The sequence below is a fragment of the Opisthocomus hoazin genome, chromosome 4 (genome assembly GCF_030867145.1).
Source record: "Opisthocomus hoazin isolate bOpiHoa1 chromosome 4, bOpiHoa1.hap1, whole genome shotgun sequence".
In the NCBI taxonomy this organism is placed as follows: Eukaryota; Metazoa; Chordata; class Aves; order Opisthocomiformes; family Opisthocomidae; genus Opisthocomus; species Opisthocomus hoazin.
This window is the reverse complement of record NC_134417.1, coordinates 88,459,139-88,477,794: the sequence shown is the minus strand read 5'-3', so window position 1 is coordinate 88,477,794 and position 18,656 is coordinate 88,459,139. Positions and strand designations below refer to the sequence as shown.

The 18,656-nt window shown below is 37.4% G+C and overlaps 1 protein-coding gene across 1 annotated transcript in view; it reads left to right on the top strand.

Annotated features, from left to right (window-relative positions):
- The window catches only part of LOC104337205 (sodium channel protein type 5 subunit alpha-like), a 45,785-nt gene continuing 27,129 nt past the window's right edge, over positions 1-18,656 (top strand). Inside the window, 10 exon segments of the mRNA XM_075417930.1 lie at positions 1-273; positions 1,719-1,837; positions 3,189-3,278; positions 4,350-4,478; positions 7,378-7,469; positions 9,565-9,771; positions 10,379-10,442; positions 11,077-11,221; positions 12,543-12,737; positions 14,249-14,437. Coding sequence (XP_075274045.1) covers positions 1-273; positions 1,719-1,837; positions 3,189-3,278; positions 4,350-4,478; positions 7,378-7,469; positions 9,565-9,771; positions 10,379-10,442; positions 11,077-11,221; positions 12,543-12,737; positions 14,249-14,437 — 1,503 coding nt within the window.

The window sequence follows — 18,656 nt, the reverse complement described above, 5'->3', positions numbered from 1 at the left end:
ATGGATCCCTTGTTTTGTCCATCAGAAGCTAACAACTTTCGGCGTTTCACCCCTGAGTCCTTGGCAGCAATCAAGGAAAGAATTGCCGAGAAAAAAAAGCAGCAAGCCAAAGTTAAACAGGAGAGTAAGGGGCAAGGAGCTGAAGAAGATAAACTTACTCCTCAGCTTGATCTGAAAACCTGCAAAAAACTGCCATCTCTATATGGGGATATTCCTGTGGAGCTTATTGGGGAACCCCTGGAAGATTTTGATCCATACTACAATGATCACAAGGTTAAAGCTTTCAAAAGTGTTTTTGTATCTGATTTTGTCTGCTGAATGCTTAAGAGAGAGTAAAAGCTCTATTCAGGAGATACTGGTTTTTGATTGTTCTGTATACAGATTTTCCAACCTTATCAGCATTTTTGGGGGCATTCAGTGCTAAGGTGTGCTCCATATTATGTGATGAAAAGGTATTTTAAGTTGCAGTCAGCGATCAATTAATTCTGAAAACATGATTTAGTTGATAGATACACTTTGATGGGAAATATATCTTGGAATAACTGATGCTTTGTTTTCCAGAGCAGTTTCTGTGATATCTGTGGGGCTGAACTCACTGTCATATAAACACTGCCTGTCAAACAGTAGATCATGCTGGAATTGCTTCCTGCAGATGCTTATGCTGAATTACAAATACTATACAAATTAGGGGAGATGTATATGAGATATTTCCAGTACTCTGTATAGCAAAAACATATATTTTCATTATAGTAAATAAATTTTCTGTTATGTCTCATCAGCTTTGTTTATTGTACCATATTTATATTGCATATACTCCATGCTATTGCAAAGTGTTTTGTGTTGTTGCCTGTTGGGAGTGTGTAAAGTAGACGCTCTAGGAATCCCTTCTAAATTAAATGTCTATTGTATGATGGCTTACTATTGAGGAGGATTTGGTCTGAAGAGCAGAAGGTTCCATCCAGTCCTGTGTTGCTGTCTTCTATTTGTATCAGCAAGTCACTGGAATATAATAACTTAATCAGAAACATGCAGACAGCTTTGTTCTTCCAGTGATTTTTTTTTTCTAAAAGTAATCAAAGTGATGTTCTTGATGAAGAGATACTAAGGCTGATTCAGTTGAAGAAATTTACATAAAAGTTAGTGGACTGTGTTTTTAATAATTAAATTAATAATTAAAGAGATTTCATTTTTACTTCATGTGACAACAGTACTGAGCTGCATGGACCTTAAGGTATCTTAGAGGGAATTTACAGTGTTATTTGATAATGTAGAGATATTTCAAAATTAAAATTTTTGCTTTGACTGGGCTGGATTCTGGTGGTCCTACACAATATGTATTTTGTAAATAATCTTTTGTAGCCTATAAAACTGTCCAAGAGTAAGGTACTTTGAGTATGATTAACACGATTGTTGCAGTCCCAGAATAGTATCCTTTAATTACTTTTACTAAGTGAATATGATCCCTTGCTCTTCAGATTCACTCCCATTACTACTTCTTACTGACAGGCAAGAATGAACTTCTCTATAGCTCCTGGCTTTGTTTCAAAATGTAGTATCATCAGGTCACAGCTCCAAGTAAGAATACAGGAAAGCTTTACTTATAATTGTAGTTAAGTATAGTTCAAGATCCAGATTTGAAAACCTAAATATTTAATTTTTTGGGGAAAAGTTTATTTTATTGAAATATTTCGTATAATATGAATCTTTTTTTTTAATAGACTTTTATGGTGGTAAATAAAGAGAGGACTATTTTCCGGTTTACTGCCACACCTGCCTTGTGTATAGTTGGTCCTTTTAATCCAGTCAGAAAAGCAGCAATTCATATTCTGATCCATTCATATCCTTTTATTGGTTTCCATTATTTCTATTTTTAAATATACTGTACTGCTTTCTGTTGTTTTGTTCATATTAAGATAAATGTAAGCTCATGTGGCTGTGATAGATTTTTAAAAAGTTGTACTGAGTCTTGTTTTACAACAGCTAGGATATTTACATGGTGTTGGTACAAGTAAAAATGTCAAAAAGTTCATATTTAAAGTCAAATTTTCGTTTAGAGGCTGCTGTATTTTTAGCAGCTTTTTGTAAACTTTTTGTAAATCTCCACTGGAGTGGCAAGCTTGAATTAAAAAAAAAGAAACCCAAACAAAAACGCCAAACCAAACCAGTGACTCCCTAGTTATTAAAACATGAAGGATGTGATTTAAGGCAATGCTTTTTTGAAAGAGTCTGATGTTATCCTAAGAAATGTATTTCACACTCAAGTTTAGGAAGTTCTGAAGAGTGCCCATTTTTTATATTTTTGCAAAAATATAACAGTAGTTTGAAGAATGTAAAAATGTGAAGGATCGCAGGTGCAAAACCATAGGCTGAGTAGTTTCTGCTCTTTCTGCCAGACATCTCTTTTCAGTTAGAATTATTATTTTGTAGAAATAGGTCCTTTTGTGGGAACTTATGTCTGACTTTGAATATGTATTCATGCTGTTAGAGATTACCAAATTTTCTGTTCAGTTTCAAATAAACCATAAATTCAAGACCAATGTTTGTTTAAAAAAAAAACCCCATACTTCTATTAGGTGACAGGTGAACTTTCATGAAAGGATATTTTCTCCTTATGTATGTTTTCATTGCCTGGCACATAAAATGAGAAAGTTTTCTGAACTCGTTGCAGAGCATGGGTATCTCGTGTAGGAATGTGTATATGCACTCCCATTTTCCAAGAACACTGGTTATTGATAGTTAAGTTTTTTCACCTGGTTTTCCTAGGCTTAAAAACCTTAGTTATTGTCAGGTTGTGGCCCATTTCTCTCTATTCCATGCTCCTGCTGGAAAGAAATGGAGGTTTCTAAAGTTTCAAATAACAGTAGACAGCAGAGGACTCAGATTTGTTTCATTTATTTATGTTCATCATCTTTTCTGCCAAACATATTATGCCCCACTAATGTACTAACTTCCAAGACTATCTCCACGTGGAGATAATTCACTGGGTTTTTTAAGTCATGAAGTTTACCCAGCTGAACAGAAGTTTGATCTAACATCAGTTTCTGTGGAAAACACAAGAAAAATTCTGAGCATATTCAAAACCAAAGTAATTATTTGAGTATCTGTATGTATTTTTATGTGTAAATCAGCAACTTTTCTGAAATTCATTGCTTTACAATGTAGCACTTTTTCCATAACTTACTATTCACGTTATTTGTTAGCTTTATTCAATGTACTGTGGTCCTCAATTGTGTTTCCATGGCTGTGAATAAGCTTCCAGAAGCACTCACCTGGACTGAGTAAGTATCTCAGCTGCCATTTGTGCACTCTTTTGCTAAGGATACTAACATGTGGTACTGAAAAATTTAAATAATGTGATGATTTAATTCTGGGGCTTAAAAATTCTCAGACATCTGAGGAAGGTTTAAGATTATTATTATTATATCACACAGTCTTCAGAGCTTCAGTGCCTTTTGTTAGAGGCTTACATCATATGCCCTTTCCTCTGCGTTGGCTAATTTTGCCATCTAGTGTACATAGAAGGTTGCTCCATTTTTCCTTTTAAGGATTAAGCCTTTTAGAGAGGCTGTGCAGCAGGATTCTAACTTAAGATCTCTCATTCTAAGGCAATAACCCAAATATCTGTTATGGCCGGCTCATGCAAAAAGTATAAAGGGATAAATATTCATTCCATTCTTTCTTGCTGTTTCCTGGGTAGACCCTTAGTTCACTTCTTCGTGTTTGGAAGCCATCTATTTATAATGTCTTGTTACCTTTTGTAATTGCGCACTGTATCCAGTGTAGCTTGAGTTAATGTTCTGGAATTAAATCTTGAAAATATGCCTGGGGCCTCAGCGGTCCTATAATTTTAATTCCTCTTATTTTGAGGTAAGCATCATGATAATGATAGGTTAATTTTATGTAGGATTTCTTTCAGTTACAGAGTATTTATCAGAATAAATGTATAAAATGTGCAACTTTACAGGCTAAAAGAAGTTTTGCTGTTATCATTCTGCCAAAATGTTGAGACTTTGAAATTTTCCAGCCTGTTTTAGAACATAAACACAGTCTTAAATATTTTTCATAAGGAAATGTGAGCTATCCTTCATCCAGAAATAGTGTGGTATGCTGATATGAACATTAGTGATTATAGATTTACATGGAAATGGTACTAAAATTCAGGAAGGCATCTTCTTATACCCATGATGTTTCTGAAAGTAATATAACCTGTCTATTTTACTTCACATTTTCTACCTTCATCTCCATCCAGTGACTAAATCATAGAAAAGTTAGAAATGTGCCTGAAAGTGTCTCAATCATCTCATTAGTATTTTTATTTCTGTAACTTTAATATACACTTTCCTCCTCAGATATCTTTTTACTGGCATATATACTGGTGAACTATTAGTAGCACTGTTAGCAAGAGGTCTTATCTGGAATGAATTTACCTTTCTTCGAGATCCATGGAACTGCTTAGATCTTTTCGTTATGGTCATAACGTAAGTAAAACTCAGTTGTTCTTTTACACTCAAGGGACAAACACGCAGATAAAATGCTACTTGATATTGCTGAAGTTCTGTAGAGTGGTTGGCATCCTACCTGCTTAAGAGCTGCTGTGATTGAATCACTCTTTGCATATCTGCAAAGAGAAGAATAGTCATAGACCTTAAAGCAAGACCTAAATGTAAAGCTCAGTTTAGAATTGTTTGATTGTTCTCCATTTGGTACATATTTAGATTTTGCTAAGAAGTGATTGCAAAGACAGCTGAAATCAATCATGCCTCTTTGTATTCTCTTGGTTGTACTCTGGATCAGATGAAACTCATTTGAGAAGGATCCAAAGTGGGTCACAAGGTGTCAAATGACATAGTGGTAAACAGCAGATGAAATCCCAAGAACGTAAAGTGATGCTCAAGGAAAAAGAGACCTGGCTTTGCATTCAGTTATGGGCTCTGAAATAGCTTGCACTTGTTGGGGAGATGGAATTAAAATAGACAGTCTTGCAAAAACACCACTCCAGCATGCAGTCATGGTCCAAAAAGGAAATAGAAAATGAGGACACTGTGGTTAAGAAATAAAGAAAGAAACAGAACACGTCATTATTTCACTGTATGGCCTGTATTTTTCTTCAGGACTACGAGTAGTTCTGCTCCTGACATCTCAAAAGATGACAGAATTAAAATAGATACAGAGAAGATGCATATCTTCTATTCCACATAATAAGAAACCAAATAGAGTAGAACTCTTATGAAAAAAGTACAGAGCATGAACATGGTTGAAGTGTGTGGCACAGAGCCAAAAAGAGCATGAATAATTTCTTTTTTTCTCCTACAATGAGTCCTAGGGCACCAAATGAAATTGTCAGATGGCAGCCTCACCACCTGGTATATTCACTGCTCCCCCCCCTCCCAGCTTAGTATTTGTGAACTCGTTGAAGGCAAACTCTGTTCCATTCTTCAGGATATTAATAAAATCATTAAACAGTATTGGCCCCAGGACTGACCCATGAGAGATGCTACTAGTAACCAGCTGCCAGCTGAGCTTTGTCCCTTTGATCACAGCACACAGGTGCATGGATAATATTTCGCTTCCACAAATTTTGACACTAGACGCAGGGACCTGGGAGGCCTGAGAGCAGACTGCACTGGTAGAAACCAAATCAAGGCAGTGCTGAGTAGTTCCAGCCTTTGCATGTCCTTTGTCACTAGGTTGCCTGCCTCCTTGAACAACAGGTCCACAGTTTCCTTAGTCATCTTTTCACTGCTGATGCACTGAAAGTAGCCCTTCTTGTTGCCCTTTGCACCCCTTGCTAGGTCCAGCTTCAGCTGAACTTTGTCTTTCCTTGCTTCATCCCTGCATGCTTGACAATGTGTTAGCGTCCCTTCCCAGAGCTACCTCTGCTTGTACCTCCTGCACAATTCTTTTTGAATAGGAGATTACTCAGCAGCTCCCTGTTCAGACAGGCTGGTTTTCTGCCACATCCACTTGACTTTCTACAGAGTAGACTGCATCGTTCCTGTGCTTTGAAGAAAATACCCATAAAGATCAGCCAGCTGTTTTGGGGGCCACTTTTGCCTTTGGGACAGTTTCAGGTCACTGAACATGCTGAAATCTGCTATCCTAAAGTCCCAAGATTTTTATTCTGCTATTCATCTTGCTTAATTCTCTCAGGGTCTTAAACGTCACCATCTCAGGGGCCCTGTAGCAAAGGCTGTTATCAGCTATCAGATCCCTGCCTGGTTTTCCCTTGTTTGTAAATAGGTTGAGTACTTAGATGTCGTCACACCCGTATATATGTATATGAACAAAGATTTCTTATGGGTAATCTATAAACCACTAAGGAGCATCAGCAACTATCAAGTAGTCTGACAGTTGTATGAACAATTTCATTTTATGGTCCTACTTCCCTACCCATACTCCTAATTCGTGTTCAAGCAGATATAAACACTTTGCAATATACTATCTCCTGGGGTTTTTCGATCCTATCATGCAATAAATGAAAGTGTTTGGAAATTAGCTCAGCAGTGAGCTCAAGTACAGTTATTACTTAAGACACTTGAGAGCTGTTTAATCTTACAGCCTAGGCAAAGCCAAAGTGATCTGCTCGATAGCTGACATAAGTCATGCTTTGAGTGGGAGGTTGCCTAGGTCACCTCCAAAGGTCACTTCTAAGCAATGTTTCTCCAATTCTGTTATTGAGACTTAATATGTTACGGAATTCTGTTACCATTTATAACCTTGCCATAAGATGAGTCACAGTTCATGTTCATTCTGATGTGAAAGAAGTCTTATAAAATATGAGGTAACCTGTTAATGATAAAGTGCTGTATAGAATATGCAACTCTCAAAATCCTCATTTTTGGAAATTTTCAAATTGTTGAAATGGTTAAATTGAAACTAGTTTCGCTAGGTTCACTAGGTTCATAGATGACTGTTAAATAAAAGTTAGAGAGCGATGCCGTATAGAATTAACATACTGTAAACCTAGTTTTGCTCAACGTTCTTCTAAAGCATATGTTGTGTAGTTTTAAGATAGCTGCAACCTGTACTTGCATGTGGTCTGAATCAGATGAGCCTCTGTATGCGAGGGTGTGATTAGGATATTGAAGATTTTATATTTATTTGACTTTTTTATGGATAACCACTTCAAAATCTAAGTATCCAAATCCACACTAAGTAAAAACTTGCAGTGTTTCTTTCCAGAGGCAGTATTCAAAAGTCTCATTATTTTATATCAGTACCTAGAAATGGACTTATATTCCTAAATTTAGACACCTACTAGGTGTATAGGACATGTTTGACTAGGTGTATAGGACATGATTGACACGTGCTCAGTGTGCATGTGCTCTGAAAATCTAGACCTTTGTCGTTCAGTTACATGGTGGTTTAATTTTATAGATATATTACTCTGTCTAAAGGCACGGGCAAGATTTCAGCTCTTCGAACTTTCAGAGTACTGAGGACTTTGAAAGCTATTTCAGTAATACCAGGTAAGGAACAGCACATCTTGCTAATTTTCTCTCAGCTTCATCAGTATGATATTTCTAATTCCTCTCCTGTTCTTGTCTTCAGTATTCTGGTCGCTTTTTGTGATGGTTAATGGGATCCCAAGGTGCGACTGTTTTGCAGTCTGTGGCAACTCTCAGTGGCATCCTCACAGAGTACTTTTTATCATCTTTCCTCAAAATGTGATGCAGGCAATTTTTTTTATTTTCTGCTTTTTCTATCCCATTACTAGTGTTCAACTTTACTTAGCTCAGTGCCTTTGTCTTTTGTCTTTCCTGAGCAGCACACCCTATTCAATACATTATCTTAACATAACGAGGCTATACCGCAATATTTCTGGTTTCATGTTATACTTCATTAGCTTAATCTTTTGTGGTTCATATCCCAGAATGCTGACTTCACAATATTTCAGAGCTTTGTTTGATTACTGACCACAGTCGCTATCTGTATTGAGCGTAATACTTTCATCAATAGTATTTTGCATATGCAGTCCAGATATTTGATGTTTTTGTAAGTCATGTCACTGCTTAGGTTACCAAAGAATGGATTTCAGAATCTAACTGCAAAAGCTTGTTTGAAAATCTATAAATGACTATATATCCCATTGTCATAATATATAGTAACTTTACCATTTCTATGTGATTACAAATATATTTTTTATTTTGCTATGGAATTATAACAGGAATTAAACATATGACGTGTTTAATTTTTAATGTCAAAACCATCTATCAATACTTTTTCTTTTGTATTTACTGTGGAGAACAGATTAAATGTAACTTTCTTTTTTTATTATGAAAGACTTCAAAGAAAATCCTGGATACCACTCTCTGCCCGTGTCATATTTCAAATTCAGTTATTCTGCCAGAATATTGGTCTTCAGTTTATATATAACCCATTTTCACAGAATCAGAGAATGGATGAGGTTGGAAAGAACCTCTGGAGGTCAGCTGGTCCAGCCCCCCTGTTCCAAGCAGGGCCACTGAGAGCCGGTTGCCCAGGACCGTGTCCAGACAGCTTTTGAATATCTCTTGAGTATGGAGACTCCACAGCGCAACCTGTGCCACTGCTCGATCACCCTCACAGTAGAAAAGTGTTTCCTGATGTTCAGAGGGAACCTCCTGTGTTTCAGTTTGTGCCCGTGGCCTCTGTTCCTGTCACTGGGCACCACTGAAAAGAGTCTGGCTCCGTCCTCTTTGCACCCTCCCTGCAGCTGTTTGTATACATTGATGAGATCGTCCCTGAGCCTTCTCTTCTCCAGGCTGAACAGTCCCAGATCTCTCAATCTTTCCTCATGGGACAGGTGCTCCACTCCCTTGATCATCTTTGTGGCCCTTTGCTGGACTCTCTCCACTATGCCCGTGTCTGTTTTGTACTGGGGAGCCCAGAACTGGATGCAGTGTTCCAGATGTGGCCCCACCAGTGCTGAGCAGAGGGGAAGGATCACTTCTGCCGACCTACTGGCCATGCTTTGCCTAATGCAGTGCAGGATACCATTTTCCGTCTTTGTGGCAAGGGTGTGTTGCTGGCTGATGTTCATCTTAGTGTCCGCCAGAACCCCAGGTCCTTTTCTGCCAAGCTAGTTTCCTGCTGGGTGGTCACCAACATGCATTTATTCCCTTCCTGGTGTCATAAATGTTCTTTTGCTTTTAAACTGATGACATCTGTAAGGCATTGTCTTCTAAGACAGAATTCCTTGAGGTCGGCAGAAGCTATCCTTTATTGTCATGTAGATTTAGCACACTGTGAAGTGTTTGGTTAATGTTAATCAAGCACAGAAATCTGTCCATATTCATTAATGTTAGTAAGAGTTCGTTTAGATGGCATCTTTATTTACAGTTTTCTTGTTAGCAGAATTAGTGTTAGAAGGAACTAAAAGCCAAATAATTTATGTTTAGGAAATTTAAGTAAAAACACTTTACTCACTCCTATGCTTTATTTTACCTCTTTTAGTACTCTGAAGTTACAAAGCCATTAACACTGATTGTTTTTAACGTGCTTGCAACTGTTGTATATTGTTGTATGGGAACACTACTGCATTCCTCTTATAATTTTGCATATTATTGAATCTTATTTTTCTAGGTCTGAAAGTCATCGTAAATTCACTTATTGAATCTGTTAGGAAACTTACTGATGTGATGATCTTGACTGTTTTCTGCTTGAGTATATTTGCTCTAATAGGCCTCCAGCTTTTTATGGGCAATTTAAAATCCAAATGTGTCCTCAATAATACTACATACAATGACGCATTATGTAAGGAAGCGAAGATATATGTACCAAATAGTGAAGGTAATTTTAATTCTTTTTTCCCTTTACATAATCTGTGTATCTTCCTATGTATGCCTTGTTTTTTCACGGAGATGTTAAAATATAGTTGCATGTATTTCTCACAAGAGGGCATATCCTTACATTTGCACAAGTAGTAATATGAAGTCTCTGGGACAACTGAATGTGAGATTAGTGAATGTGGGATTTGGAGAGAGATTAGCAGTCTGTGGAACAGGAGGAACTGAGTTTTCTGTAAGCATTTGCTTCTTTACCTACGCACATTGCACAAGGTTGCTAATTTTAGGGGTACTGCACAAAGAATGATTTTTTCCATCACTGAAGCTATGTTGTTCAGGGATTTTGTCTACTTCTCACAGAGATTCTCATTTTTACAATAGATCAAATAGAATCTTACATTGTGAGTTATGCAGTTAATTTTTTTTCTTTAAATTGATGTAGGGATAGATCTGCTGAGAAACAGCGCTATACACCCTTTTCTGTGAAAGGAACCCTTCATGGAGATTTGGTCCATCAGCTGTTTTGTAAAGTGCAGTAATGTATGGTTTAATGTCAGTGTGGTAGGAACCGACAACTTCTGATTTTATAATTCCTTGAACTTTTTTATTAGATATCTGCGCCAGAATGAATAATTCTCCTGAAATACTGCTCTGTGGGTACAGTTCAGGTTCTCAGTAAGTGAACAGAACGGTTTTAGTACTTTCTTTTTTCCCCCCTCCAGATGTACTGTGGTTTTATTTTTGGCCTAAAGGAACGGTGATGATTTTTCAGGAGGGTGAAATATGTGTGTGTGTGTGTTATTAAGTTAAAACCCAGATATTTCACATCAGAAAAAGCATGAAGTAAAGTACTAGGATGCAAACAATTATATATGTTCTTTGTTGCTAACCACTGGTAATACAGTGGTAATGTGGAATGATAGAAAGGAGGAGGGGAACAGATCAGTAAAGAGTTGTGAGATATGAACAAACTCTCCTCTCCTCATCTTGGTGAATTCTTTAAATGTAAACATATTTCCATTTTTTCCCCACTCTATGTATTTGTTTGAATGCATCGTACATCAGTGGAGAGTTTCTGTCTAGTCAGAAACTAGACAGAACTACAGCTTCTGTCTAATTTGTTTGACTAGGTAAATGGCTTTCTAAGGTTTTCTGATATAGATCAGCCCTTCCAGCAGAATTATATTGGTGAATAATGAAACAGACTTTTGGATAGACGAAACAAATTTATATTTGATGTGTACTGGATGCTTTCAAGTACAATTTAATGCTGCAAGTAAGTATTGTTTAACATTTCTTTTGTGGTTAGCAATGAGTGCCCAGAAAACTATAGCTGCGTGAGGTTTGGGAAGAATCCTGACTTTGGTTATACAAGTTTTGATCATTTTGGCTGGGCCTTCCTTTCTTTATTCCGTCTGATGACACAGGATAACTGGGAGCGTCTCTACAGACAGGTAGGTACTTTTATTATCTGCTAGAATGACTTTAGACATGCAGTTTAGAGCTTTATATCTGCTAGAAAAATCTGCTCATGTTTTAACATTACTGATACCAAATTTCTGTTAAAATCGACATGAATATTAAGGCAGTAGCTTCAAGTGACTAAGTTGTAACACTTTGTGCAAGTGACGTTGGATGGGAGCAATCCTGCTGTGAATGCTCATGGTTTTGTTGGAGAACACACTCGGGTCGGTGATTAATAGTTAAATGTCAATATGTAACTACCAAAGGATTGGGGTGCGTAGCAGATCCCGCTGGTGAGCTCGCTGCTGCTGCAGGGGATACGACCACTGGTTACATACTCAGTTTCTCTTGCTTCTAAGTCCTGACTCCTCACCAAACCTTTTGGCTCAACATACACACTTACATTTCAGATTTTTTGACAACTGGTGCTAAAAAAAATTGAAGCCTTTATGTTTTGATTCAGAGAGATGAATATAACTTTTAAATTGTGTTTTTTGACAAAAATAATACAAAAATTGCATGTAGAGAAATTTCTGGAACCCTTACATCTATGCAGTGCCTTCTCTTGAAGGCAGTTATCGTCTTCCTTGCTCTACAACTTTCATATAGTCCACTTCAGCTTTTTCCCAGCAACCTTTATTAACTGAGGTTTTTTAAGTGGATACATCCTTGTTTTGCCATTTGGAGGTCACGTGTTTTTGAGTTTTTAATGTCTCAGAGCTTAACTTTGAGCTGTCCCCTCTGTTGCCATTTAAAAAATGTGAGAATAAGGTATCAGTCTAAATATTGCCTCTGATTCACTAATTATAACATCTTTCATGGTTACTGAGATAATCCTAGCTTTCATCCTTTTTACTGAGTTTATTAATTTCTTCTGTAGTCACCTATATATCTCTTTACAGCTGAATTTGTCTTCTCATGACTTAAACTGTAATGATCATTTGCCCAATTTTCTGGGAAATATTTAATTTAATTTTAAGAATGGATTTTGTTAATTCTTCTCTGCAATACATGGCATCATTATAAATGTTTTATCATCTGTTACATAAAGGGAAAATATTGTGTGATCACAGAGAAGTTGTTAAGAGCTAAATTTATGTACTTGAAGGCCAGGAGAACTCCTAACTAGACGCAATTCTAGACTTTCTGTGTGACTTAGACCGGAGGTAGATCCTACTGTTGTTTAAAGAAAACAGTGCAGTATGTTGACATTTATATTCTATAGGAAATTTAATGGTTTAAAGTTAGCTTGAAATTCTATTGTAAATGTGTTTTTAAGAATTTATTGCAACCTTTGCCCTTTTCTCGCAGACTATCCGTACATCTGGAAAGAACTACATTTTATTTTTTATGGGGGTCATCTTTTTGTGCTCATTTTATCTCTTCAATCTGATCTTGGCTGTAGTAACCATGGCATATGAAGAGCAAAATAGAGCTACTCTTGCTGAAACAGCAGCAAAGGAAAAATTAATTCAGGATGCCAGACAAATTCTAGAGAAAGAACAGGTTTGTAAATTATTATATAGAATATGTAACATGTGGTTCCTTTTGTTTTCTTCTGTTTGTGAATTAGGGAAATAAGGTTTTTAAATAAATGTACTTCTTACAGTACTTTCTCTTAATTTCTTTTTGTCTCTATCTCTTTATAAATACACATGTAAGTATATATATATCGAAATATCTGTAGACATTTCCATGATACAAACAAACAGCACGAGTCCAAGTTGAATCATACTAAGTTTTAGGATTTGAAGACCTGACATTGTATAGGAATGGCTTGCTGGCAAGTATATAGCTTTTATGGTATTGCATAGGTGCCTGTGCTTTGTGGTTTGTCCCATCCTTGTACACTACCACTACTGCTGTGTACAAAAAGTCCTTTCTCTGGATATTCCTGCTTGCTATTACTGCGCAGTCTGATGAGGGCAGGACGAGTGGAGAAATTTGCATCCATAAGAAAAGTAGTCTTTTCTACAGTTCCCTGAGAATGGAAGTTCTGCTGCCGATAGATTTCAGGATTCATTGAAAATGCAAGCTTTCAGAGAGCCACTGCACTGAGCTGTTTAAGGGGTGTCATGCCTCTTTTTGAGTGATTGCATACAGAAGGCCTACTAGTTGGCAAGAGGAGGAATTAGCCAGGCTAATGGCATTAGTTCCATATTAATGTAGAAGGGCATGCAGAGACTATGTTAGTATCTTTGCTGTCAGTTTGAAGAGCTAATAGACATACAACAGATTTCTACAGTGTTTCCTCTTGGCACAGTATTGCCTAGATTCATTCATTCTTTAGCCTGTAGGGGACTGGAGATCATCTTGTTGTTTTTATTTTATTCCTGAGAAGTGGAGCTCTGAGCTGAGGCAACAAGATAAACTGAAAGTTACTGTAAGATATTTTATCTTCTAGCTTTTTATAAAAGATACCTCTGATTTACTGCTAACAATCAGAGAAGTCAGACTTGTAAGAGGACATACAAATATTCTGTAGCAACTATCCAATTTCATCATTGAATGAAAGGCATCACCGGTTTACCAAATTCCTCCTCTACAGATGTCAACAGGCCTGTGATATTTCTCAGTCTGAAATTCTAGCTTGCCAAGCTTTACTTAGGCTTTTTCTGTTTTTCTTTCAATGAGATTAGTGGTTAAGAAAGGTTTAACATTTTAGAATTTAGTTTGAGCCCTTAGTCTTCTGTTGTCTTTGGGCTCAAGGTCCTTTCCAAAGCAAGAAAAGGAGAGTAAAAGCATACACCTTGATATTCTGTAATTCAGATACAAAATACAATGTCTAAAGTGGCGAGGACAGACTTTAATTTTAGTAGCTAATAAGTAACCCTGCTATATCTTGCAGTATTATGAATAACATTTTGTGTTATTCATAACTCTTTGTAGTAATTTAACATTTGAAAGGTAAGAATTATTATTGCAAAGCATTCAGATAGCCTAATGATTAAACGGTATATGATCCGGGTCCATTTGCCTTCTATTAACAGACCGACTTTTTGCTGTTTCTTTTACAGATGTTGGCTGCTGGAGAGAGTGATGCGGCCATGAATGTCAGACCTGAAATGTCAGTTGCTGACCTGAAAAGTTTGAAAGAAAAAGAGAATGAGAAAAAAACCCCTAATTTAAGTCAAAGCTTAATTATAGGTGATCATGGCAAAGAGGATATATTTCATTCACAGCCTGGTCACTGCCACAAGAAACTTGTATGTATTTGAAATAGAAGATATATTCGTTACACTTGCATGTGGTATGACAATTTGATGAGCAGCAAAGCCTTCTTCCTTTGCAATTCCTCGCCTCCCCCCCCGCCCCCCGCCCTTCTTGCATGCATTGGATTGACTTGTTTTTTAAAGCAATCTGAAAGTTAGATTTTGGGACCAGAGGGCTACAACACTATATGGACGTGAAAGGAAAGTGGCTGCCAGTAGCATACTTATGACACATTGTAGCCCTCCGCACTTGCCACTGTGGTAAGATCTGTTGGCATCTCTGTTGTGCTGCATAAACAACCAGATCAAATGCTGTAAGTTTTCGAATTTCCCTAATGATCTAACCTTCCTTTTTTTTGTACACACAGCTAATTCTCTGGCCTAAATGCTTAGGGTTGGATTTAGTTCAGTACGAAGACTTCTAATGTTAGGGGCGTGATTCTCCTGTCTAACTGTAAGCGTCTAATGCCATTTTGGATGTTCTTGGACAGATTGGATATCCTGGATATCTTTGGTGTCTGTGGCACATCTTCCAGCACTGTGTTGATATCTTAAATACATTATGGCATCTCAGATGTTACTAAATTCCTAGATTTAGGCAACTGGATTGTGCTCCAGGTTTTTGTTTGCAGATGTCTATAATTGATTTATGTTCTAAACTCCCAGAGTTGAATGGAGATTTAATTTTTTGGGTCACAAAATGATACCTAGTGGCATTAGAGGATTTTTAGAGTGTCTTACTTGGCCTCCACCTACTCTACAGAAGGTTACAGACATGATGTGTCATGTCTGCTTAGTCTGAGACTTTGGATGTCTGAGATAGATACCAAATGTCTCAACAGACCATCTCAGATGGCTTCAGACACTTATGTTTCAGTGAATCAAACTTATAAAAAAAAGTGCATTGATTATAATGGGATTTCAGATGCACTGTGCACATGGACAAATTAAATGCAGATGTCTGAACGTTAGACTGAATCCCACACGTGCTGTTTCATATCCTGATTACAGCAGTGACTTCTGGCTTTGGAAAAGATCCCCCTGCTCGTCACTCCTTTCTAAATTCATTAAGAAACTGCTATTAAGACTTGTAATTCTTACTTAGCTTAACCTTGGTGTTTTTTCACAGTACATTTGACACTGGCAAAATACCGTATCTCTCATGGGCAGTCCTTACTATCATGTTACCTATGGTCCAGCGTCCATGTAGACTAGGGATTTGTTACCTTTTCAATATTTAGTCCATGTGTGTATATTCACTTGGCATGACCAGTGCGTGTGTGACTGCACCTGGGCTATTTTGTCAAGTTTTGAGCTCTCCAGTAGAAGGATTATGTTGAGATATCACACAAAGCCAGTGGAAGCCGCCAAGATGATTAAAGGGCTGTAGCACATGATATGTGAGGAGGGATGGAGAAGTTGGGTTTGTTCAGCCTGACGGAGAAAAGGGAAAGGGAATAATCTGATTTTTGCTGTCTACTAATATCTAATGGGAGTATATAAAGAGGAAGGAGCCAAGATCTTTCTACAGATATACAATGGAAAGTTAAGGGGAACAAGTTGCAACAACGAAAATTGTGATTAGTTATTAAGGGGGAAAAAAAAAGTCACAGTGACAGAGGATAAACATTAGAACAGATCATCCCAAGAAATTTTTGGATCTTCGTCTTTGGAGATAATCAGAACATAGCTGGAAAAGGCCCTGCAGTTGAAGTTTGCCCTGCTTTGAGTGATGGAGTGGAAGGACTTCTAAAGGACCTTCCCAACTTTAGTTTTTCTCTGGCTCTATGCAGACATCCACATTTGGGTGCCTATATTTAGGCATTTTAATCTTGAGCTGAATCTTCTGAAATAATTCTCAGTCAGTTATTCATATTGCTGAGTTATTTTCAACAATATCTGAAAAGAAATCTTTTAATGCCCTCATCCTGGTTCAGCAACAGCCAATCTCAGTACAGGCTTGTGAGTTACACCAAATAGGGTCCACTGGAAAAACAGATGGTGCAGAAGTAGTTGTTTATGTCCAAATAATACCTTGATTGAAACTCTCGTTCCCAGCCACGCCTTTGATCATGCAGGCAGGAATTTCAAAACAGTCTTCATTCACCTTCTCAGATGTGTTTCTTCCTTCCATTTCTTTGCTTATCATTTACCATAATTGAGTAGGGTCTCTAGATGTGGAAAGCTGGAAATCATCACTTAAACTTACACTGTTCATTTTTATATTATCCCTCACCCCTCTGTCTCCCAACACATTTTCTATGACCCTCCACCTTCCCCCCATCCCGCCCCCAACGATAGTCTATTCCATCTTGTGGCAGATTCGCTCTTGCTTCTGGGAGAACATCAGAATTGTTCCCACCCATCTCATAGAAAATTGAAACTTTCCAGTTTAGGAAAGGAATAATGGCTCAACTTCCTTCCTTTTCAAAAATGTCCATGTAGGGGAGTTTTTATCAGACGTGGCATCCTAGCTAAAATTGATTAGGCTTTCATTCTGGCAGCCAGCATGGTCGAAATTTCTTCTGAATTCCATGATCCTAGCTATATTAAATTATGTGTCTGAGCCAAAGGAGTCAGAATCATCCACTTGGCAGCAACTGCCATCTGTCGTCTCCTTTAGTATAGTATTTTCTTCTTACAGAGTGTCGTTAATGTTTCCCTTGCTGTGTTAACAATGATACACCATTTTGTGACCTAGTTTGGTTCTGCTGTACTTAAAAGGAACACTGTCACCAGACCCAGCTCCAGGTAATTGTGACTGGATGAGATCCTTGTTGTAGTCTTATGCCGTCTGACATGTACAGATGATCATTTGACAGCAGAAGAAGCTATTTATTAATCACAAGAGTTCTCCACCTGTGCACTCACTTTCTCTCACTCCCCTACATCACAGTTCTCACTTTGTCCTAGAAGTGTTGGTATTTCGTATTTAAAAAAAAGAAAAAAAGGAAGGCCGAGAGCATGACCCAGGCAGGGTGAGCTGCTGTGATGTGGAGTTCTACCATTACTCAAATAAGTACAATGTGCAACAAACATGACAGTTTGTTCCAAGTTACGGCAACTACTGGTGGTACTAGCTCTGCTGCAGCTGAGGACTCTTCAAACAACGTACTCTCTACTTTAATCTCAAAGAGATGCTGAAGATGCTAAGTCAAAAAGGAAGAAGCACATTGGGTAGAAACACTTTGGTAGAACGTGATGAGTTCTATAAAAACCTGAATGGACTATTTGTCTAGTGCATATCCTTGTTTTAAATCCAAATTTGTCAAAGAACTTGTTGTCGCCGGTTATTTACTTCAGCTAAAGATAGATGAGCAGCAGTAACCAGTTCAGTGTTGATGAATGCTGTTAACCTTTCTAAAAACACTAGCTCTGAATGCTTCTGAACAGATGTGAATTTCAACAAGAAGACTGAGGACTTTAGTCAGGCTGACACACAGACCTTTCTAGTTTTCTCTCCTCTGAGGCACTAAATATTACAGAAAGGAATGAAAGGAAAAGTTGCATTGGTTACTGGGTTGTAATTAGAATAGTCTAACTGAGTCTTTTAGGTTCTGAAAAAGTACAGATAGATAAATGAACATTGCAGCACTGTATTATAAATTAATTTTATATGTCTGTTCTGTGACAGTTCTATCAGGTAAGTTTTGCTTAGCTTTTCAAGTCATTAAAATACCAGAGACAAAAATAAATAATTACTATTAAACCCCTGATGCCAAGAATATCACTTTCATTCCCTGAATAACAGTTTTATAGAATATGCTCATAAAAATCATATTAGTGTAGAAGTTTGAAGTAGTAATATGACATATCTTTACTTGTATACCCTCCCCACAAAAAGAAAATGAAGCAAATCGAGTTGTGCTGAAAGGGTATACTAAGGTACTGTGCCTTATGATGTGGTCAGTCAATAGCTCCCTGTGAGCTGGTAGCTCTTATTATGTCCTCCCTGATACTGGAATCTTTGTTCTTTCTGTTTTTCTCTACCTCAGAGTCTCACCTGTTGTTTGCAGCCACGAAAGTAGTCCCATTCCTAGTTTTAGGCAGTTCACTATTAGCATAGATCTTGACAGGCTTAATAGGTCTGGGAAAACTGATAATTTTGATTCACTGAATAACTTTTTAATAAATATATAGTTAAATAGCCAATGATTTATTAAAACTGATCACCAGTGTTCTTTTTGTATGTTCTATTTATCAGTCACTGGGA